This window comes from Brassica rapa, chromosome A02 (genome assembly GCF_000309985.2).
Source record: "Brassica rapa cultivar Chiifu-401-42 chromosome A02, CAAS_Brap_v3.01, whole genome shotgun sequence".
Lineage (NCBI taxonomy): Eukaryota > Viridiplantae > Streptophyta > Magnoliopsida > Brassicales > Brassicaceae > Brassica > Brassica rapa.
The window spans coordinates 1,762,250-1,783,236 of record NC_024796.2 but is presented as its reverse complement, the minus strand read 5'-3'; the positions used below and the strand labels follow the sequence as shown (position 1 = coordinate 1,783,236).

The 20,987-nt window shown below is 39.5% G+C and overlaps 8 protein-coding genes and 1 long non-coding RNA gene across 10 annotated transcripts; 6 read left to right on the top strand and 3 right to left on the bottom strand.

Annotated features, from left to right (window-relative positions):
- Nucleotides 1-1,081: 1,081 nt before the first annotated feature.
- On the top strand, nucleotides 1,082-4,097 carry LOC103850299 (transmembrane 9 superfamily member 8). Its single transcript, XM_009127024.3, has 7 exons — nucleotides 1,082-1,340; nucleotides 1,720-1,884; nucleotides 1,953-2,062; nucleotides 2,149-2,260; nucleotides 2,329-2,441; nucleotides 2,508-2,658; nucleotides 2,739-4,097. Exons 1-7 carry the CDS (start codon nucleotides 1,233-1,235, stop codon nucleotides 3,894-3,896), a joined length of 1,917 nt encoding a protein of 638 aa, XP_009125272.1. The 5' UTR covers nucleotides 1,082-1,232; the 3' UTR covers nucleotides 3,897-4,097.
- Nucleotides 3,982-5,157, bottom strand: LOC103850297 (putative methyltransferase DDB_G0268948). Its single transcript, XM_009127023.3, has 2 exons — nucleotides 4,826-5,157; nucleotides 3,982-4,743 (listed from the first exon to the last, which is right to left on the bottom strand). Exons 1-2 carry the CDS (start codon nucleotides 4,973-4,975, stop codon nucleotides 4,108-4,110), a joined length of 786 nt encoding a protein of 261 aa, XP_009125271.2. The 5' UTR covers nucleotides 4,976-5,157; the 3' UTR covers nucleotides 3,982-4,107.
- On the top strand, nucleotides 4,704-5,321 carry LOC117131793. The gene is made up of 2 exons (XR_004455160.1): nucleotides 4,704-4,939; nucleotides 5,239-5,321. It is a non-coding gene; the product is annotated as an uncharacterized LOC117131793 (long non-coding RNA).
- Nucleotides 5,322-5,422: 101 nt separating this feature from the next.
- LOC103850296 (probable folate-biopterin transporter 6) lies at nucleotides 5,423-7,349 on the top strand. Its single transcript, XM_033284452.1, has 4 exons — nucleotides 5,423-6,074; nucleotides 6,154-6,258; nucleotides 6,383-6,553; nucleotides 6,624-7,349. Exons 1-4 carry the CDS (start codon nucleotides 5,430-5,432, stop codon nucleotides 7,194-7,196), a joined length of 1,494 nt encoding a protein of 497 aa, XP_033140343.1. The 5' UTR covers nucleotides 5,423-5,429; the 3' UTR covers nucleotides 7,197-7,349.
- Nucleotides 7,350-7,378: 29 nt separating this feature from the next.
- Nucleotides 7,379-8,735, top strand: LOC103850301 (enhancer of rudimentary homolog). The gene is made up of 4 exons (XM_009127026.2): nucleotides 7,379-7,495; nucleotides 7,665-7,770; nucleotides 8,045-8,165; nucleotides 8,469-8,735. The coding sequence occupies exons 1-4, from the start codon at nucleotides 7,493-7,495 to the stop codon at nucleotides 8,566-8,568; spliced, it is 330 nt and encodes a 109-aa protein (XP_009125274.1). The 5' UTR covers nucleotides 7,379-7,492; the 3' UTR covers nucleotides 8,569-8,735.
- LOC103850300 (ubiquitin C-terminal hydrolase 22) lies at nucleotides 8,696-11,124 on the bottom strand. The gene is made up of 3 exons (XM_009127025.3): nucleotides 9,906-11,124; nucleotides 9,698-9,816; nucleotides 8,696-9,595 (listed from the first exon to the last, which is right to left on the bottom strand). The coding sequence occupies exons 1-3, from the start codon at nucleotides 10,616-10,618 to the stop codon at nucleotides 8,832-8,834; spliced, it is 1,596 nt and encodes a 531-aa protein (XP_009125273.2). The 5' UTR covers nucleotides 10,619-11,124; the 3' UTR covers nucleotides 8,696-8,831.
- A 25-nt stretch (nucleotides 11,125-11,149) lies between these two features.
- On the bottom strand, nucleotides 11,150-13,238 carry LOC103850302 (ER membrane protein complex subunit 4). 2 transcript variants are annotated; one of them, XM_033284459.1, is made up of 7 exons: nucleotides 13,005-13,238; nucleotides 12,811-12,951; nucleotides 12,680-12,736; nucleotides 12,346-12,499; nucleotides 11,731-11,828; nucleotides 11,547-11,612; nucleotides 11,150-11,450 (listed from the first exon to the last, which is right to left on the bottom strand). In XM_033284459.1, the coding sequence occupies exons 2-7, from the start codon at nucleotides 12,937-12,939 to the stop codon at nucleotides 11,412-11,414; spliced, it is 543 nt and encodes a 180-aa protein (XP_033140350.1). In that variant the 5' UTR covers nucleotides 12,940-12,951; nucleotides 13,005-13,238; the 3' UTR covers nucleotides 11,150-11,411. The 2 variants fall into 2 exon arrangements, with proteins under 2 accessions (XP_033140350.1, XP_009125276.1); XM_009127028.3 differs by having other exon boundaries at nucleotides 12,811-13,080.
- A 3,167-nt stretch (nucleotides 13,239-16,405) lies between these two features.
- LOC103850303 (aspartyl protease family protein At5g10770) lies at nucleotides 16,406-18,655 on the top strand. Its single transcript, XM_009127029.3, has 3 exons — nucleotides 16,406-16,662; nucleotides 17,106-17,543; nucleotides 17,636-18,655. The coding sequence occupies exons 1-3, from the start codon at nucleotides 16,491-16,493 to the stop codon at nucleotides 18,457-18,459; spliced, it is 1,434 nt and encodes a 477-aa protein (XP_009125277.2). The 5' UTR covers nucleotides 16,406-16,490; the 3' UTR covers nucleotides 18,460-18,655.
- A 312-nt stretch (nucleotides 18,656-18,967) lies between these two features.
- LOC103850304 (aspartyl protease family protein At5g10770) lies at nucleotides 18,968-20,884 on the top strand. Its single transcript, XM_009127030.3, has 3 exons — nucleotides 18,968-19,303; nucleotides 19,370-19,828; nucleotides 19,895-20,884. The coding sequence occupies exons 1-3, from the start codon at nucleotides 19,138-19,140 to the stop codon at nucleotides 20,704-20,706; spliced, it is 1,437 nt and encodes a 478-aa protein (XP_009125278.1). The 5' UTR covers nucleotides 18,968-19,137; the 3' UTR covers nucleotides 20,707-20,884.
- The last annotated feature ends 103 nt before the right edge of the window (nucleotides 20,885-20,987 follow it).

Below are 20,987 nucleotides of genomic sequence, written 5' to 3'. Positions count from 1 at the left end.
TGCAGTTATTTTTATAATTGGTTGAATAATTTTTAAAATATATTTTTAAAGTTACTTTTAAAAAAAAACTAAATTTTTTAATATTTTTGCATCAAAGCAAAACATCATGTATTGTGAAACAGAAGGAGTATGATTTATAAACTTGCAATTATAGTTTTTACCCCGAAAGTAAAAACGAACTTAAAAGTAAGCACTTGTGCAGAAAACATAACAAAAGCGGATCTAAAATAGATACTCCATTCATTATCAATGCTATTGATTAGTTAACAAATACTCTATCCGTTAAAAAACATTGATGTTATGGTTCACACATATTAAGAAAACATATTAATCATGTAACGTTTTTTAAAATTATCAAATTCCAATATTTTTTAACCAATAATCTTTCAATAAATCTAATTAATTTTATTAAAATTTATAATTTTTGTATGGAAAATATATAAAAAAATCTATGTTTGTGACTAAAAATTCTTTGAAGGGAGTATAACGTCACAGTGGGCCTGACTGGTTCAAACGCAGCGGTTGCGGTTGCGGTTTCGGTTTCTAGCGGTTTTAAGAGATTTGTACGACTGGTATTGTGGTTAAAAATTGGTGCGTTTGCGTGTGACTTATGACTGGTTAACTACTTAATACGGTAACAATTAAATAATAAATTAACAATATTTACATTTAATATAATTATAAAAATATCAAAAATCATAAAATTATAATAAATATAAAATTTATATTTAGAAAGTTATAATTTTAATTTTTGAAAATTTATTGAAATTGTTTTTATTATAAAATTTTATAATAATTAAAATATAATAGATATATTTTAATATTTTCATAATTTCAATTTTAAATTTTTTATTAAACATTTTTACTTTTGTATATATATTGTTTAAAAAAAAGAAAAAAAATTTACCCTCCCGCAACTGTCCGCAACCGCAAACGCTAGCTGGAGTCAACTTTTGAATTTATGAGATTTTGAACGGTTTGAAGCGGTTTAGAGCAATTTGAGTGATTGTTGCAAACCGCCGACAACCGTTACCAACCGCAAAAGCTGCGTTTGCGGGTGGTAGCGAGAAAACCAGTTGCCTCCTAGTGAAAAAACTGAACCGGATAAATAAACCGGGCTGTTAACATCACAAGCGGGGAATCTTCGTCGTCTCGAAGCGTATAAACAAACTGTATTAGCGTAGCGTAGCGTAGCTTCAGATCTGGCAATTTCTTTAGTGGGAAGAACAGCCATGGCTATCGAGTTTCGGAGATCCGCGATCGCCTTCACTCTCCTCCTCTTCATTCACGTCGCTCACTCTTTCTACCTCCCAGGCGTCGCTCCTCAGGATTTCGAAAAGGTAAAAACGTTTCGAAAAATTCGTGCTCCTAGGCTTTTAGATCTAAATTGGATCTCCTCGATCTGCGTTCTCGGTCTTGTTTCGGTGTTGATTTGATCCACGAGCAAGCTTACAGAAAATGAGCGTCGGTGTGCTTATCCACCGACGTCTGCTTAAGCTTTATTGTTCCTTAGAGATTGGTTTTGGCTGTGGATTTGGTTTCCGATTCACGAATCTCTCGATCTGAGCAATGTAGGCATTATAGGCGAACTGTATCACATTCGTTGTAATTTTGATTAATTGATTAATTTTGATAGCAATTGCTAAACAAAATGCATTACTAGAATAGTTGAAACTATATTCAAGTTGAGTCTTTATTTAGATACTTTCTTGTTTGCAGGGTGATGAGCTGAAGGTTAAAGTGAATAAACTAACCTCCATCAAGACTCAGCTTCCTTACTCGTATTACTCTCTTCCCTTTTGCCAACCCAAGAAGATTGTGGATAGTACTGAGAATCTTGGAGAAGTGCTTCGTGGTGACCGCATTGAAAATGCCCCTTATTCGGTTTGTCTCTGTTGCTTTTTAAAATGATCAGTCTGTGATTTATCTCTAACCTTTGAAACAAACTGCAGTTTAAAATGCGGGAGGCGAAGATGTGCAACGTTCTCTGCCGGGTCACTCTTGATGCTAAGACAGCCAAAGCGTTCAAAGAAAAGATCGATGATGAGTACCGTGTCAACATGTAGGGACCCAAAAAATAGAAACTTTTCATTCGTTTCCTTGTGTTAGTTTTTTTCTTACGAGTCTTTCTTGTTTGTGCTATGCTAGGATCCTCGACAACCTTCCTCTTGTGGTTCCGATTGAAAGAGGGGATCAGGGCTCTCCACCTGTTGTTTATCAGCTTGGCTATCACGTTGGTCTTAAAGGCCAATATGAAGGGGTGAGTAGGTTTGTGACTGTCAACAGTGTTTTTAAATGGTTTTCTAAATTGTGTGTTTGTATGCACAGAGCAAAGAGCAAAAGTACTTTATGCACAATCACTTGGCGTTTACGGTTCGATATCACTTAGATATGCAAACTGATTCCGCAAGGATTGTGGGATTTGAGGTCAAACCTTACAGGTTCGTTTCTTGTACCATAATCTAAATGTTTCGTCAGTACTGATAGTTTTTCCCTTTGGTTTGTAGTGTTAAGCATGAATACGATGGAGAGTGGAGTGAGAAGGCCCGTCTGACGACGTGTGATCCTCACAAAAAACGCCTGGTTGTTAGCTCGTCCACCCCTCAAGAAGTTGAACCGAAGAAGGAGATCATCTTCACTTATGATGTTGAATTCGAGGCAAGTATATGTGTCTTTATAATAAGTGCTGTTGGAGAGTTCTTGCTCTCAATACTTTTTCTGCTTTCCCTCTTGTTCAGGAGAGTGAAGTGAAGTGGGCATCTAGATGGGACGCTTATCTTCTAATGAGCGACAACCAAATCCACTGGTTCTCCATTGTCAACTCTCTGATGATCGTCCTGTTCCTGTCTGGTATGGTGGCGATGATAATGCTGAGGACACTTTACCGCGACATTTCGCGGTACAACGAGCTCGAGACTCAAGAAGAAGCTCAAGAAGAGACGGGATGGAAGCTTGTCCACGGCGATGTTTTCAGACTCCCCGCCAATTCGGATCTCCTCTGCGTCTACGTTGGCACAGGGGTCCAGTGTCTAGGCATGGTGTTCGTCACGATGATCTTCGCGATGCTCGGGTTTCTCTCCCCGTCGAACCGTGGTGGTCTCATGACGGCCATGCTTCTCCTCTGGGTCTTCATGGGACTCTTCGCTGGCTACGCTGCTTCGCGTCTCTACAAAATGTTCAAAGGAACGGAGTGGAAGAGAATCGCTTTCAGAACAGCCTTCTTGTTCCCCGCGGTTGTCTCATCCATCTTCTTTGTCCTAAACGCTCTCATCTGGGGACAGAAGTCATCCGGAGCTGTCCCATTTGGGACAATGTTCGCGTTGATCTTCCTCTGGTTCGGCATCTCGGTTCCTCTCGTCTTTGTCGGAGCCTACCTCGGTTTCAAGAAACCACCGGTTGACGACCCGGTGAAAACCAACAAGATCCCAAGGCAAATCCCAGAGCAAGCTTGGTACATGAACCCGATCTTCTCAATCCTCATCGGAGGAATCCTACCGTTTGGTGCAGTCTTCATCGAGCTTTTCTTCATCCTCACATCCATCTGGCTCAACCAGTTCTACTACATCTTCGGGTTCCTCTTCCTCGTCTTTGTAATCCTCATCGTCACTTGCGCCGAGATAACGGTAGTGCTCTGCTACTTCCAGCTCTGCAGTGAGGACTACCTTTGGTGGTGGAGATCTTACCTCACCTCAGGCTCATCAGCTCTGTATCTCTTCCTCTACGCCACGTTCTACTTCTTCACAAAGCTTCAGATCACCAAGCTGGTCTCGGCGATGCTTTACTTTGGGTACATGCTCATCGCGTCTTACGCGTTCTTTGTGCTCACAGGAACAATTGGGTTCTACGCTTGTCTCTGGTTCACAAGGCTCATCTATTCCTCTGTTAAGATCGATTAGAGGAAGAAGAAAGGTGATTATAGTTTATCTTCTTTTAATTAAATGGTTTTGTTGCAAAAAAAGAGAGTTTTTAATATATCTGAACGTTATAATAGTGTATTTTGTTTGATTTGTTAACACACATTTGTCAGTTCATTTCATTCCTATGTGCGAGTTATATTTATTAAACGTTTTATTATGAAAGAAACGAATTTTAAAACGTTTGAAGATTTCAAACGCATACTTTTCCAACGATCATAAACGCTTTGTAAACAACGTTACGAATAAGATCCTTTCCTCCCCAAGCAGTCTCGAGCTCTTTGATCAAACTCTCCGGTAACAACTCCACACCTTTCTCTCTCGCCGTCACAATAGCCGACCACGACTTAAACATCCTCAAGATCCCTTCAAACGACGTCGTCTTAGGCATCTCGAGCATCAACGGCCTCCCTTCCGATCCCATCCCCACGCTCTCGAAAGGAAACGGCAACGCTCCGTACGCATCGAACACGTGCTGAATATTCGGATACTTCCAATACGGCAGCGTTTCGGCGTGGAAACGGTACTGTACCTTGTCGAACTCCGGCGACACCACGACGTCGTTGTATCCCCATACGGCGATGATTCCTCCCGGTTTACGGAGGACGCGCTTTGCGACCGCGTAGAATCTCGGGAGGTCGAACCAGTGCACTGCTTGAGCGACCGTGATCAGATCCACCGAGCTCTCTCCTCCGATCAGCTCCACCATCTCGTCGTCGGTCATCGTCGACGGCGTGTGGCGGTAGTCGATCTTGGGATGCGGCGTCGCGAGCTTCAGCTGCGATTCGCTGATGTCCGTCGCTATGACTCTCTCGTAGTGATCTGCGACCTGTCCACGTGGCAAAACTTGTCAAAATGCAAGATCTGATGCTAAAATGAGTTAAAAGTTAATGAACATCAAAGTTACTGACGGCGAGAGCTGCTTGGCCGTTGCCGGTGGCGGCATCCCAAGCTAAAATGTGGTGATCCGTGAGGCCGGCGAGCTTCGAGAACCATTCCGAGGGGTAATTAGGTCTGGCGTCTAGGTATAGATCAGCTTGTTTATCGAACAAACCTGCCATTTTTCTCTGTGCTTTGATTATTTTTGTTCTTCCTCAAATAGAGATGACTCACTAGTCATATATAGTAAGTAGTCTCTTTGGCTTGTGGGAATCTTTATACATGTTTTGCACGCACCTTCGTATTTTTTTTATTAGATAAGAGTAAAAGTAGCTTTTGAGCACATTCTGGTTACTCAATTGTTTAACTATTTGTTGATCTCGATTACGATTTTTTTAAGTAGAAAGATGAAACGTTGACTCTTTAGCTGGCAATGGTGGTTCAGGATTTGTGGAATTGAAAGCTGGTTGATGAAGAAACACGTCACTGCTTACGGAGCAAACAAGTAAATGTCAAGTGGAAAATCTACAAATCTTTTTTCGAAAGTCCAAAAAGGAGTTTCATTTACACTAAAATAAACTGTTAAAAGTCTCTCTTGCTTTGAGTACTTTCAGATCCGAAGAGTAAATTCACACCATGGAGACACTAGAAACTGAGAAGCCTCTGCTGAAACCAATTTCAGATCATTCTGTGGACATGACAAGGCATCATGGAAGAAACGGTGTCGTTTCTATTCTGCTTCAGCCATTCCAGTGGCTGCAAATGCTGTCTTCTAGGCTAAACCCGAGCTTTGTTGTAGGCGTGGTCCTTGTGTACGGCCTAAACCAAGGCTTCTCAGGTTCGATATTCAAAGTCGTCACGGACTATTACTGGAAAGATGTACAGCAAGTGGAGCCGTCGGTTGTGCAGCTTTACATGGGATTGTATTACATCCCCTGGGTCATGAGACCCATCTGGGGTCTCTTCACCGATGTTTTCCCCATCAGAGGGTACAAAAGAAAGCCTTACTTTGTGGTGGCTGGTGTTCTCGGTGTGGTCTCTGCGGTTGCACTTGTGGTTTTTGGTAAGGTGCCAGCTGCTTTGGCTTTGAGCTGCCTCTTAGGTGTCTCTGCGGCTATGGCCATTGCAGAGGTGGTGATTGATGCGTGTATAGCGACAAACAGCATTAATATCCGGTCTTTGGCTCCTGATATACAGAGTCTCTGTATGGTTTGTTCGTCTGCTGGTGCTTTGGTGGGTTACGCTACTAGTGGAGTCTTTGTTCACAGGCTTGGACCTCAGGTTAAGCTTTCTTCTTTTTTCTTATCATGTTTTTTATTTTACTTTTCTCATAGTTATAATGTTCCATTATTTTTGATAGGGAGCATTAGGGGTATTAGCATTGCCACCTGCAACGATTATCATACTTGGGATTTTCTTCTACGAGAAAAGATCTTCTACTGTCCTTTTACAGAAAAACAAAAAGGTGAGAGCTCTGCCTGTAATATAAACTCTTTTGATCTCTCTCACTAGCATTTGCGTTGTGTTTGTTTGTTTCCCATCACTTCAAATTTTGATGAAACTTTGAGCAATCATTGAATGTTCTTCAGGACGCAGATGGCTTAGGAGTAGCGGTGAAAGGAATGTTCAAAACAATAAAGTACCCTCAAGTATGGAAGCCATCACTTTACATGTTCATTTCGTTAGCTCTCAATATCAGTACTCATGAAGGCTACTTTTACTGGTACACTGATCCTAAAGCTGGTCCCGCCTTCTCCCAGGTTAGTTATAGAGAATAAAGACTAGTGGTCTTATGGTATGGGCTTGATATATATGATGGTCCAAACGCAGGAGTTTGTGGGCATAATCTACGCGATAGGAGCATTAGCATCGATGTTTGGAGTTCTCATATACCACAAGAAGCTCAAAGGCTATTCCTTCAGGAACATACTCTTCTTTGCACAACTCCTCTACGCCTTATCAGGAATGCTCGACCTCGTCTTCATCAAACGCTGGAACATTCTCCTTGGGATACCAGATTCCTTCTTTGTGATAACAGAAGAATCTTTCTCGAGGATCATAAGCAAGATCAGGTGGATCCCTATGATCGTTCTCAGCACGAGGCTTTGTCCTCTGGGAATCGAAGGCACTTTCTTTGCCTTCCTCATGTGCATTGATAGTTTCGGACAGCTTGCTTCCAAGTGGAGCGGAGGGTTCGTTCTCCACGCTTTTGGTGTCACCAGACACGAGTTTGGGAACCTCTGGCTCGTGATTCTTCTCAGGAATGTCATGAGATTCGCTACGCTGTGCTTCGTTTTCCTCGTTCCGGATTCTGATCATTTGGATGATCTCGTTCCCTCTGAAATGTTGCCAAAGAACCAATCAGAAGATGCTGATGATGATATTAAACTCTTGCTTCTGTAAAGGAGAGAAACGAGGTTGTAGTTTTGTATAAATATTTGAGACGCTAACTACATGTCGTTTCTCGTATGTAGAAGAGAATACACGCAGCTAATTTCTGAAAACAGCTTGTAGTTTTCACATCATAATTGGAATACACTCTGTTTTATCTCACTATCAGACTGTTATGTTAATTTACTCTTTAGCCCCTCTAGATTCTTGCTTATTTCTCTTTTTGTTTAGCTCTCTCTGAAACAGTGCCACTTCGTCTTCTTCGTCTTCGTCGTCTCTAACCATCGAAGTCAATCTACCACTCGAGGATGGTAATCGATTTCTTCTCCTACGTCAGTTTAATCGATTCCTTACTCAATCGCGTAGAGAATCTAGCATAGTATCAAATTCGATTTCGTTTCTTTCAAAGAAGTTAGGGATTTCGATTTGTTTTTGAATCTCTCAGCTCTTATTAAGCTCAGATTTCTCCTTGTTGCGTAGGCTAGTAACCATAACGGTAGGCACACGATCATCTTGCTGCAAAACTCTCCAAGCAGAGCTACGAGGACGTTTATGGACTACGATTCTATAGGCCAAGCTATGGATGGTAAGCCTTTAGTTTATAGTTATGATTATGATTATGGACTTTGGTTAATGATTATGCCTGAGGTTTTAGTTTTCTTATGAGCTGATTGATGTATATAATGAGTGATGTGTGTGTGCTTTATTCTGAATAGCTGTCTATAGTTTACTTGTTGTTATTGACTTTGGTTATGATTATGCCTGAGGTTTTAGTTTGTACTTATTCGTTTCTGTGAGCTGCTGAGATGGTCAATTGTGTTATGAGCTGATGGATATAACGTGTGCTTTTTAATCAACAGGTATTTGCGGCTTGTACGAAAGGAAGTTGAAGGAGATTAATCCATCTCTCAGGAATCTTAGCTATGACATTGCTGATCTTTACAACTTTATGGATGGTTTTGCTGACATGAGCGCTTTGGTGTAAGACTCTAGCCTCCTTCCTCTCTCTCTCTCTCTCTTTGATTCTTATGCTCGTTTTCTCGTCCATCAGTTTGCTGAGTTGAGTGTCCATGTCTAGAACACTGTCAAATTCGCATGACGTGATTATATATTTGATAGTCAGTTAGTTATTCATTACTACCGTTACGTTTTCTGAAGAGTTGAAACGTGACTCGAATCCAATAGGTTCCCATGTTGTATTTCGTTACGTTTTTTGATGTATTGTTACATGTAAGTGAATGATTGTAACAAATTTCACAAGTTATTTACTGATTTACAATGCAGGTATGAACACTCGATGCATGCGTATCTGCCATATGACAGGCAGTGGATTAAGCAGAAGGCGTTCAGCCATCTCAAGAGACTTGCCAATGGAGGCAGATGATTAAGACATATGAGGCCACTCAATGTGATATATTCCTAATGCAACAAGATATGATTAAATAGTGTGTTGTGCTCCTTTGGATTTGTAATAACAGAAAGTGTAACTTTAAACACCAACATTGTGAAGAAATTAAAAAGAAATTTGATCATTTAAACTTGGCTTCCAAATATTTTGCATAAACCTTCAATCAATAAAAAAAAGTATTTAAGGTTAAAAAAATGCATCAAAATCTTTGGCCAAGTTAAAAAAAAAAAAAAAGAGAGTCAGCAATCAACAAAGGGAAAAGCATCAGCCATGGAGATAACTTGATAACTCAACTCCTTATGAGCCTTCTGAACAACTCTCTCCTGCGCATAGAACAGCATATAACACTCACACCCTCTCACCACCTCCTCTTCAACCTCATTGATCCACGCGTCATCGCATCTATACCACAACCCCTTAAGCCTCAGGTAAGTCACGTAGTGACCAGACGCCAACATCCCGGAATGAGTCACAACCGCAAAGATCTCAAACTCAGAACCATCATGCTCGCCTTCTCCGTCAAACGCAAACATCCTGTTCCCAAACCTCTTTCCAATGATGGAGGAAGAGAGGTAAGGAGACATGTTCAAGCGGAAGGGATACTGCAAGTAGCTGTCGATTTTCCTCGAGGCTTTGCGGGTGAGGGAGTGCTCGAAACGCTTCACGTGCAGGCAGAGGAGCGGAGGGAGTCTTCTTATGGACATTTGCTTCGAAGACTCTCTCTTGTCTCCGCAGCTTCGGCAGTTCAGCTTCTGGTCCGGACCTAGCTTCTCCGACCGCGTGAAGAGGTCTAAGCACCCGGAGAGCGTCGGCATCATCGGCGAGTTCACGCTCGGCTCGCCACTGTTCCTGCTCTTGGTCCCTTTAGCTGATTCTAAAGTAAGCGAAATGTCGATGAAGGGGTCGTAAGTCGTCGATGTTGATCCGCACGTTGTGCACGTGACGTCTGATCTTAATAGACCAGAGAATGCTCTGTGTGTAATACACTGACACTCCTCATGATCTGCTCACCAAAGGGGACAAAACAAAATCAAGTTCCAATCTTGAAAAGTTTCATAAAAAAAAAGGTTCCATCAAGAAACTGAAAATAAAATAGATTATTTACCTTTATACAAACACTTAGACTTGCCTTCATTCTCATGAATACAATCAAGTAACGAAATAAAGAACTCGTGAGAGTCTTGCTGCTCATAAGTAGCTAGATTCGTCGAGTGCTGCCACCAGCTTCATCAACACAAAGATCAAATCAGTTACCTAAGCAATAATGTCTATGACGACGATCAAACAAACTAACAAACCAAACATAACCAAACCTGTAAAGCAAATGAGCAGGACTATAAGGAGTCCGATCACCCGAAAACATAGCTGAGAAGATAACATCAAGATCACAAGGCAAACACAACAAACCCATCGATCTCCTAGGACAAAGATCGCGATTATGCTGCCCACTCAACCAAAAGTTCCTCAACGGAGGCGCGTGAACTAGCGCTTGCAGAACAGCGTTCATGAAACAAGTGCTTCCCAAGTTGTTCAAACCTCTCAGACCCAATGGGTAAGACCACTTCTCCCTCCGATCCACAAGGAACTGAGAGTCCGCCAACAACCTCCTCTTCTTGCTCGATCTAACACCACAACCGCCAACGCCATCACTAGCAACAACAGCAACGCTGAGAGAACCAAGTTTTGACACGAGGAGGTTGTCGAAGTCGGGGTCGTAGACTTGATCTACGCACGAGGAGCAGTAAAGCTCGGATCTTTCGACGTCGATTGCTAGATCGTGGCCTTGGTTGGATCGGGCGTGAGAAAGGAGGTGGCTTGAGCAAGATAGGGTGCGGCAGATCAAGCAGATGTAGAGTTTGTGGTGATGAGGAACAGAGCAGTGAGTGCATCTGGTTGTTTCAGGGAGTTTGATCTTGATTCGTCCGTCGTTGAGGGGTGTGAACATGTTCTGTAACGATTTGTAACCATCGGTGCCGTGTCTAAGCTTGTAATCAGATAAGTGGTTGCAAGGATCGGGATGTTTCATGAAAACAAATTTGATTTTGGAGAGGATCTCACAAAGAATGAAACTTTTTTTATTGGTGTGATGTTATTTAATCAAATCGAGGTAGAAATTTTCGGATCATTTGTTTAGGGATTGATTTTGATTTTGATTTTGATTCATTTGTTTTTTGTTTTTATGAATCCACTAGATGAACGGAAGAGAAGATAGAAAGACAGAAAAAAATTTGGAAAAAAAATATCTATTTCTCTTTTTGGGTTTTTTTTTTTTATTTGGTCCTGTAAATCTTTAATAATCATTAATGTAAATAACATTTTTGTCGTGGAAAGTATATTTGAGTAGACCGACTTAGCATGATTCTAAAAGACTGCACTCTGTTCCACGTCTTGTGCTTCCCCCCCAAAACTTGACCTAGTTTTCCATAGGACCTTCTGAATGGAAGAGAAGGTCTCTGGGAAGATGATTATGGTACAATGCTTTCATTGATTGGTCTAGAACATTTATTCATTCTTGTCTAGAAAGATGGGAAACAAAAAGCTGGGAGACTAGGTCCCCTTCTGTGATAATAATACAGTTCATAGTAATGATGAACAATGAACATTATACTTAAAAAGGTGAAAAAAAGCTAAATGGTTTCTGAGTTTTGGAAATGCTACAAGATCATTAAAATGAGAAGGTTCATATGAATCTTCCCCCTCATGGCAGTATTAAACAAAATCATTTAAGTTTCTCTGGCGGTTATCTCACAAAATGTCTTCGTCTTCTTCCAGTTTTGGCTGATTATTTAAAGTACAAGACAGAGAGAGAGACTTGCTTGTCAGTGGAAAACATATCCTCCTCCAGAGTGTTCAACCTCCTGAAAATGGAAACGGAAAAAAACATACATTCTTGCTTCAGGGGTGATGCTGAAACACATGGACACAAGATTTTGCTGCAGAAAGATATTACTAACCTGAGGAGGGGGTAAGGATGAAACCCAATCTGATGCATGTGTTGGGAGAAGCCCCAAAGTGTTGAGCTGCGAAAGTGAAATATCTTTGTATGAGAAAACAATACTTGATAATTATTATTAGTCCGTGTTGCCTTAAGAAGAAAGGAGAAAGGAGCAAGAATGAGAGAACAGGAATTTTTATTACCTTCCAGATACCCAAAGCTAACCCACCAAGGTTTAAGGCAAGAAACACTAGTTTGGGCATAAGTAGCTCCACCTTGTTGTCCTTGAATGGTTCAAAAACTGAACACAAGAGAAAATGTAAGAATGCAAGCTTCTGGACTCAAAACAATGCACACGAAGGAGATATGCCAAGTAGTAAAATAACCATTTATATAAAAAATGGTAATAATATACCGCCCTAATATCCCTCTCTAAGTGGTTCTATTCATCTCTTATTCAGAACTAAATGCCACTCCACATACATGAGAGAGTGTTTTATTTTCCATCTTAATTATAATTATTCATTTCAAGTAAGCAAGTCTATTTTTTTAACAGCTTAGCCTGATAAAACATGATTCCTCTATTGTATATCACTGAATGCACATGATGATGATGTTGATGACAGAGACAGTTGTTATAAATTTCAAAACATAGTATCCAAAGTAAAGGAAACTGCACACTGTAAATCAAGTAAAGTCAATCTAAACATACCATTTAGCTACTATACTCTCTAGTAGAGATGCTCATCAGTTTAATAAAAATATCATATATAATGTGGGATGACTAATGTGAGTGATGAATCAAAGGTTAGGCTTACTCTTGCCAACACTCTGGAGGGCGCTGAGAGGCTGCCAAAGAGCAGAGAAAGTGATCCCAATGCTAAAGAGATGAACAGTGTTCCCAGCCATCCACATCATGAACCCCATCATCATCAGATTCTTAAACGGTGACTGCGCTACTTCCCATGCTTTCTGCTCTCATTCCATCAACCAAAAACAAAAAAATACAAAACTTTATTCATAATTCATCCACATCAAACCCAAATCTACATCACCAAAAACAAAAACAAAAACAAAAACAAAAACAAAAAGTTTCTTTTTCTCATATATCAGATCGAAAGCAAGCGACTTTGAGATTTGAGATTAAGTAACCTGAAGTTTCCAATGAGCTTCAGCGTCTTTCTTTTGGCGGCTCGTTGCTGAATCATCCTGGAAACGATATCAATCGATAACACCCAAATCGAATTTCAAAATTGAATCCAATCACATTCAAATTTCAATACCTGTTCGGGAGAAGCACGAGAGAAGCCAGGTGGATCGAGGATGTCGCGGGAAGATGGAACGGTGGATTGATCGGAGAAATCGACGCCCCATCTCCGGCCAGCACCCATCACTGCTTTGCCTTTGTCCATGTTCCACCTTAGCTCTTCGATCCACGAGGGAGATAGATATCGAAGAAGAGACGACCCTAGGCTAGATCGGATCCGTTTATCTTCTCAATCTCATTCACCTACTTTAGATATTTCCTCTAATTCATTTCTTTTTTTGTTTTGAAACGGAGAAGGAAAGCTAGACCCGTTTTCTTCAAAGCCTGGTTCGGATCCTTTTAACCCGGATCCAGCTACTTTACGGATCTCTTTAGGCTTTCCCACAATGCTGCAATTTGTTTAATGGGCCTTTTACCAACCCATATATTGTTGGGCTTCCCAACCGTTTACAGGTTCGGTTGAAAACAGACACAAACGTAATCTCATGGAATGTAATGTGGCAACTATGAAATTCCCACAATGCTATAAATCAGCTTCCTAATCTATAACTAGAAGTTCAACTAGAAATTGACCTCCGCACCCGCACGGATATCAGTTATCACATTTTTATAAATTGATATTTGTTATTTAGATATTTTTAGGTTTTTATACATCAGAACCGAACTCATCCAGATTCACAAAGACTCAACTCAAAACTCACACATAAATATATAATATTCAAGCGGATCTAATTTTAAAAAAAAAAAAGATATCCGAAAAGAAAAATTTGTATCTAAATGGATTACCAATTTTTATGCCTAAATGATTTTATAAATTAATAAAAATGACTATTTCTATGTGTTTGGCTAAATTAAATAAAACATAAAGAGTTTTTTTTATTTAGTAAAATAATTATATGAAGTGAAAAATTAAGTAACAATAAATGTAATGCATTTTTATTATTTTGATTTAAGTTATTATTTTATTCATAAAAACATGTTTTTGAATTATGTTTTTGGCTACGTAATTTTTGACTCATTGAAACTAAAATTAAAAAAAAAATTAGTAAAATAAACTAAACCGAACGTTTTACCATATGCAAAACTCAGTTATTTTACATTTTAGCTTTTATAATTGACACAAAGTTAATGTTGATTAACTAATAAATAAAAGTATACACTATTATTATTATGATAATATAATTAATGATGTGATGTATTGTTAAGGTAATCTAATTGATGAAATTGTTAAACTGAGTGAAATATGGAGAAATAATTAATATAATTATATTAATAAAATTACTAAAAGACATTATACTTCTTTTTTTATACCCCTAAACATGTTTTTAAACAATTCTCATTTTTACTGTTATTCATTTTTCCAAACAGTTCCAAAATGTACTTGAGTTTTAATAATATAGATAGATAGATAGATAAATTATATTAATAAAATACTAAAAATATATTATAGTTCTTTTTTATACTGTTTTCCATGTTTCCAAACAATTCTCATTTATATTTATATTCATGTTTTCAAACAGTACCAAAATTTACTTCAATTTTAATAATATAAATAGATAATTGATATTCAATTACAAAACCACATTTTTCTATTTTAGATGTATAGTTTTTTTTTTTAGAATCCTTACCAAGATATTCTCGTATATTTTTCGAAGTTCATAAAAGAGAGAGAAAAGTTGAGAGCCGAGAGCCACCGCAAATAAAAACAAAGATTTTTAAAAAAGTATATACTTTCTTTAGACCTATAACTACAAACTTATTATAATCATTATTTTGATTTAAATTTTGTTAATACCTTGTGATATACATGCAACTATATAAATGAATTCGTGGTGTGACACACGATAACTTATTTATTTACACTAGTATTTTAGTATACTCAACGTCGATGTTTGAAAACTTATTTATTTACACTAAACATATTTGCTTTTGCATTATACTTATCTTGATGACTTGATGATGTAGCACATGGTTCTTTTCTTGAAAGAGGGGTCGTGATAACAAATGTTAGAATTGACATTTGCTGTTTCTATAGTAAATGAATAGTATATCAATCATCCACCTTCTATTGATACAATATGGTTAAATCAAAATTATAATGTAATTAAGTCCTTTCAATAATGTAGAGGTTTCTTTCAGTAAAAAAAAATGTAGAGGTTTCATATTTGGAACCAACCAACGAGAAACATTATTGACACGTCAAATATTCATACAAGTTTTTAATAATATCGACCACGATTTTGGTGAAAGCCAGTAAAAAATTTCTTACCTTTTTCTCTAACATATAATATATGATAAGCGGCTATATTTGTAACCTACCCTGAAATGGAATGATGAACTCTAATGAAATCATTTTTACCATCCATTTTTTTAAAGGTTGCGACACTAATTTTACAAACTAACTTTCTATTACAAACTGAACTCAAGCAATCGGAGAGTAGGCAAGTGAAACTACATTCTCCGAACGGTGAACTTGGACGGCTGACGAATTTCCAAAACCCACATGATTATGCGATTAGTCGTTTTCTAAATTTCTAGATAATTAGGCTGCAGATTCCAGCTTTCTCCCACTGGCACTACATAAAGATTCTTCATAAGAATCTTAATGTTTTGTTCCCACTTGTACTCATTATACTAATCGAATTTTGTTTTTCGGAAAATGTAACCAGGCCCACCCATGCAACTAACTGAGGTTCCTGTGGACTTATTATCTCAATCATAGATGAATGTTTTCGGTTACAATGACACTCAATCATTGCGTGCATAGCGTCTAACTTTGAAATATCTTACGATAATTTGCATGTAACTGAAGAATAGTTAATCTACCGAATGCTTACTGAAAATGATATAAAATTAGTTGTTGAGAATTATTTCGTGAAGCAACACCTCTTTTCTCAATTAATACAAACATATGATATGTTACTTACATGTATACGCATAAGTAAAGATCGAATCAAGTGATATGATATGAAATAAAGCATTGATTTCATTCTGTTGGATACTTCATTACTCTAAATGTATTTAGTTTAAAAGCACCCTTACCTATTGCTTGTATAGTATTCTTAGTAATAGGAGACTCATCAGACTTGCCAAATCCAATGTTTGGCCAAAATATCATGATGAAAACTAGTGATACTACTCTAAATGTATTTAGTTTAAATCACCCTTAGCTATTGCTTTGTATTGTATTCTTAGTAATAAGAGACTCATCAATTGACTATATATGCCAACCGCCAACGTCTGGCCGAAATATCATGATGAAAACTAGTGAGACATCAATTAAAGGACTAGTAATAACATGTGTTATCGTTGGAGATGCAAATAATTGAAACTTTATTTTATGTCACAAATTAATATATGAGCACCATACACATCCATGCATTATTTGGCACCTACTAGGTTTACTACTCACGTAATGGAATATCTATCCAATTATATTGTGCTTGGTGTGTGAACGACAAAACACACAAAAATAACAATAATGCTCCTTTGCTAGATGATGTGTCGCTATCCAACTTGTTAGTGAAACGATTGGAGTCCCCTAACTTATGTGATATGTGGATGACTGGATTGCTTCTAAAGTTTAACAACCTCCACTAGAGACTTTCTTGAGCCTGCTTATAAAGGACCAACCATTGTCATGCATTGAGTCACACTTTTTATTATTGTAAGGGACAAAGAAGAGAGGGAGAGAAAATGAGCTCTGCTAGGAATGTATTGAATATCATAATAATCATTTGTGTATGTTTCAACTGGGGTAGTGCTAATGGAGCTCAAAAACGAGAGAGTGGAGAGATTTTAACTCATACTATAGAACTAAGCTCTCTCTTCCCTTCATCATCATCACCTTGTGTTCTTTCCACCAGAGGTAGTATTTTCTTAGTCAATTCAATTTATGATTATTCATTGTGTTTATGCTATATACATACGGTAGATAAATATGTTATTCGTATGTCCTTTTATATATTTGTCGTCCTTATTATGTAAAGATCATATGGAGGTATTGTTTAATATCAATTAAGTTACAATCACGGCCAAATTACTGCCAGTAAGGCACATGATTATTAGATGTGTAATACATGCTTGATTGAAAATATGAATACTTTTGCTAGCTAGTTAAGTGAGTTAATTAATATGAATACAACTCTGTGACGTTGACTCCAATAATTGACATCACAATGAAATTTTCTATTTTATTTTCTTAGATAATATATGAATAATACATCAACGACCACCATAATACTAATGTTTATTTTTGGAGAATCTGTATGCATTTTTGTTGTTGTGTCTAACGTGAACTTATCTACTCAGCGTCTAATACAAAGTCCTCACTGCACGTGACGCACAGGCACGGCACGTGCTCGTCTTTAACCAGTGACAAGGCCACGACGAGTCCAGACCATGCAGAGATCCTCAGACTCGACCAAGCGCGCGTAAACTCAATCCACTCAAAACTGTCCAAGAAGCTCACAGACAGAGTTAGACAAAGCAAGTCAACGGCTCTACCGGCTAAAGACGGGAGCATCTTCGGATCAGGAAACTACGTCGTTTCGGTCGGAATCGGAACACCGAAACGCGACCAGTCTCTCATCTTCGACACAGGAAGCGATCTGACGTGGATTCAATGCGAGCCGTGCGTTCAAACATGCTATTCTCAAAAGGAACCAATCTTTAACCCGTCCTCGTCTTCCTCGTACTACAACGTCTCGTGCTCTTCGGCCGCGTGTACTTCTCTCTCTTCAGCTACAGGTTTACTTTTTGTTAACCGGTTTTTCAATTTTAATCCGGTTATGTTAAACCGGTTTCCCAATTTTAACCGTTTTTTTTCCCGCCGAGATTAGGTAACTCTGGAAGCTGCTCAGCTTCGACGTGCGTCTACGGTATTCAATACGGCGATCAATCCTTCTCCGTCGGGTTTCTCGCGAAGGAGAAGTTCACGCTAACGACCTCCAACGTATTCGACGGCGTTTACTTCGGATGCGGCGAGAACAACCAAGGACTCTTCACCGGCGTCGCCGGACTTCTCGGACTCGGCCGTGACAAGCTCTCCTTCCCGTCGCAGACTGCAACAACATACAACAAGATCTTCTCCTACTGCCTCCCTTCCTCCGCCAGCTACACCGGCCATCTCACCTTCGGAACCGCCGGAATCTCCAGATCCGTCAAGTTCACTCCGATCTCCACCATCACCGAAGGCACGTCCTTCTACGGCCTCGACATCGTCGGGATCACCGTCGGAGGTCAGAAGCTAGCGATCGCTCCCACCGTGTTCTCAACTCCGGGGGCTTTGATCGACTCCGGAACCGTCATCACTCGTCTCCCGCCGAAGGCTTACGCGGCGCTGAAAGACGCGTTCAAGGCGAAGATGAGTCAGTATCCGAGCGCGTCGGGGGTCTCGATCTTGGACACGTGTTTCGATCTCAGCGGGTTAAAAACGGTTACGATTCCGAAAGTGGCGTTTTCTTTCAGCGGCGGCGCGGTTGTGGAGCTTGGATCGACGGGGGTTCTATACGCGTTTAAGATGTCGCAGGTTTGTTTGGCGTTTGCGGGGAATAGCGATGACACTAACGCTGCCATCTTTGGGAACGTTCAGCAGCAAACGCTGGAAGTTGTGTACGATGGTGCGGGCGGGCGGGTCGGGTTTGCTCCAAATGGGTGTAGTTAAAGCTTAAAAAAGGGGTGGATTTAATTATATGGATTTGGCATTAATTAGCTTTATCCGTTATTCAAGTGTGTAATTGGGCTGAAATCGTTATGGGCCTGTGAAGTAAAGTGTACAGAAATAAATTTGTGTGGATGATACAACAAAACAGTTATACCTTCTATTGGAGAAGCTGTGTGCAAATTCAAATTAAAAATTTCAAACTGTTGAAAAACTCAATTTCTTTGGGCATTGTCTTAACATTGCATACTTTGCAATTGACTCAGGTCAGTGGCATACTTTGCAATTGACTTAGGTCAGTGCTCAGTCAATTATTTAGTGGGTTTAACAATACAACCCCTTTAGAACGGCTAGACTTACATACTCTGAGACTTGGAATATAGACACAGAATGACATTTAACATTTAGTGGAATATTGGTTATAAGCACGCCAAACTTGAAAACTTGGGAGTATAGAGCCACAACCACATAATCGTATGTCGTTGACTATTACAACCCCTATAGTACGCACGCCAAAGTTAAGACAAAAAACGAAATGGCGTCGTCATGTCCATTACTTATCTGATATATATGTGGTAGCAAAGAGCTTAACCGGCAACACATATTTGTTATAAAATAAAACCAATCAATTGCACGTAATTGAGCGACAATTTAAATAACATTGCTGTGAGGAATAGCAAAATGAGCTTTGCTAGGAATCTGTTGAATATCATAATACTCCTCTGTGTATATCTCAACAGGGGTTTTACAGAGGGAGCTCAAGAAAGAGAGAGTGGAAGAGTTGATTATCATACAATCCAGCTCAGCTCTCTTTCTCCTTCATCCTCTTGTGTTCCTTCTTCAAAAGGTAACTAACAAGTTTACTCTATTAGGCGTCTTGTGGGTCTTTTGCTTACATGAGTTTCTTGCTCAGAATATGATACCAAGTCGTCGCTGCGCGTGGTGCACAAGCACGGCGCGTGCTCGCCTCTCAGGAGCGGCAAAGCTGTTAAACTCGACCGTGCAGACATCCTCAGACGCGACCAAGCACGAGTGGACTCTATCCACTCAAAGCTGACAAATAATTTGGAAGACCGACTTACACAAACCGGTTTACCGGTTAAGGACGAGAGCAAGAGCAAGGAAGATCTCGGTTCGGGGAGCTACATCGTGACAATCGGAATCGGAACACCTACACACAACCAGCCACTGATCATAGACACTGGCAGCGATTTGACGTGGACAAAGTGCAGGCAATGCGGTAGATCCCGTAGATATATAAGTTTAGCTTGCAACTCTAAAAACAAAGACATCTTTAATCCTTCATCGTCTACTTCCTTCAACACAGTATCATCTACATCTCGAGTGTGTAGTGATGATATCAGATCCACAGGTTCGATTTTTACAGTTTTTTTTTGTTACGTTTAACCGAGTTTTAAATTTTTATCCCCTCGATTAGATATTCCCTGTTCGGCGTATCGTTGCTGCTACAGCATCGACTACAATGATAACTCGTCTTCCGAGGGATACCTCGCCGAGGATAAATTCACCGTAACGACCGCTGATGTCTTCTCCGGCATTCACTTTGGCTGCAGTGAAAAAGAGGCTAACATTAACGACAACACTGCTGGACTACTCGGCCTTAGCAGCCACGTACTCTCATTTCCTTCGCAGACAGCGAACAAGTACAATAATATATTCTCTTATTGTTTCCCTTCTCCCGACAGAACCGGCCATCTCACCTTCGGATCCACTGGAATCTCTAGTTCCGTCAAGTACACGCCGATCAAATCCTTACCAAAAACGCACTTATATGGTCTTGATATAGTAAGCATCACCGTCGGAGGTAAGAAACTGGAGATTCCATCGACAGTGTTCTCACACCCCCGTGCTATAATCGACTCCGGCACTGTGATCACTCGCCTCCCTCCCAAGGCCTACGCAGCATTGCGAGGCGCGTTTAAGGAAAACATGAAGAACTACACGACTGCATCCGCGGTAGAACTCTTGGACACGTGTTACGATCCCAAAGGTTTCGACACGATGTCTGTCCCGAAAGTTTCGTTCTCCTTCGGAGGCGGCACCACCGTGGAACTTGGCTTAAATGGGATTTTGTATCCGTTGAATGCATCGCATGTTTGCTTGGCGTTTGCAGGCAATGACAACGATGGTGACTTAGCCATCTTTGGGAGCTTCCAGCAAATGACGCTACAAGTTGTGTATGATACGGCGGGTGGACGGATAGGTTTTGCTCAGAATGGTTGTAGTTAAAAAGAGAGGAAAAAATGGTTACACTTATTTTAAGGATTTGGCACAATCATTAAATATTATTTAAGCGTGTAATTTGAGTGAGCGAGTGATAGATTGATAAATATATTTATTAACAGTTTTACATGTATATTACAAAATAACAATTACTAAAAATATATAATAATCATATCTTTAAAAATATAGTTTGAATTCATACACTATACTGGATTGTGAGTATCCAAGCACATAGATAAAATATTAGTAGTTATGAATAATTTTGATCCGAATTATTAATTATAGGT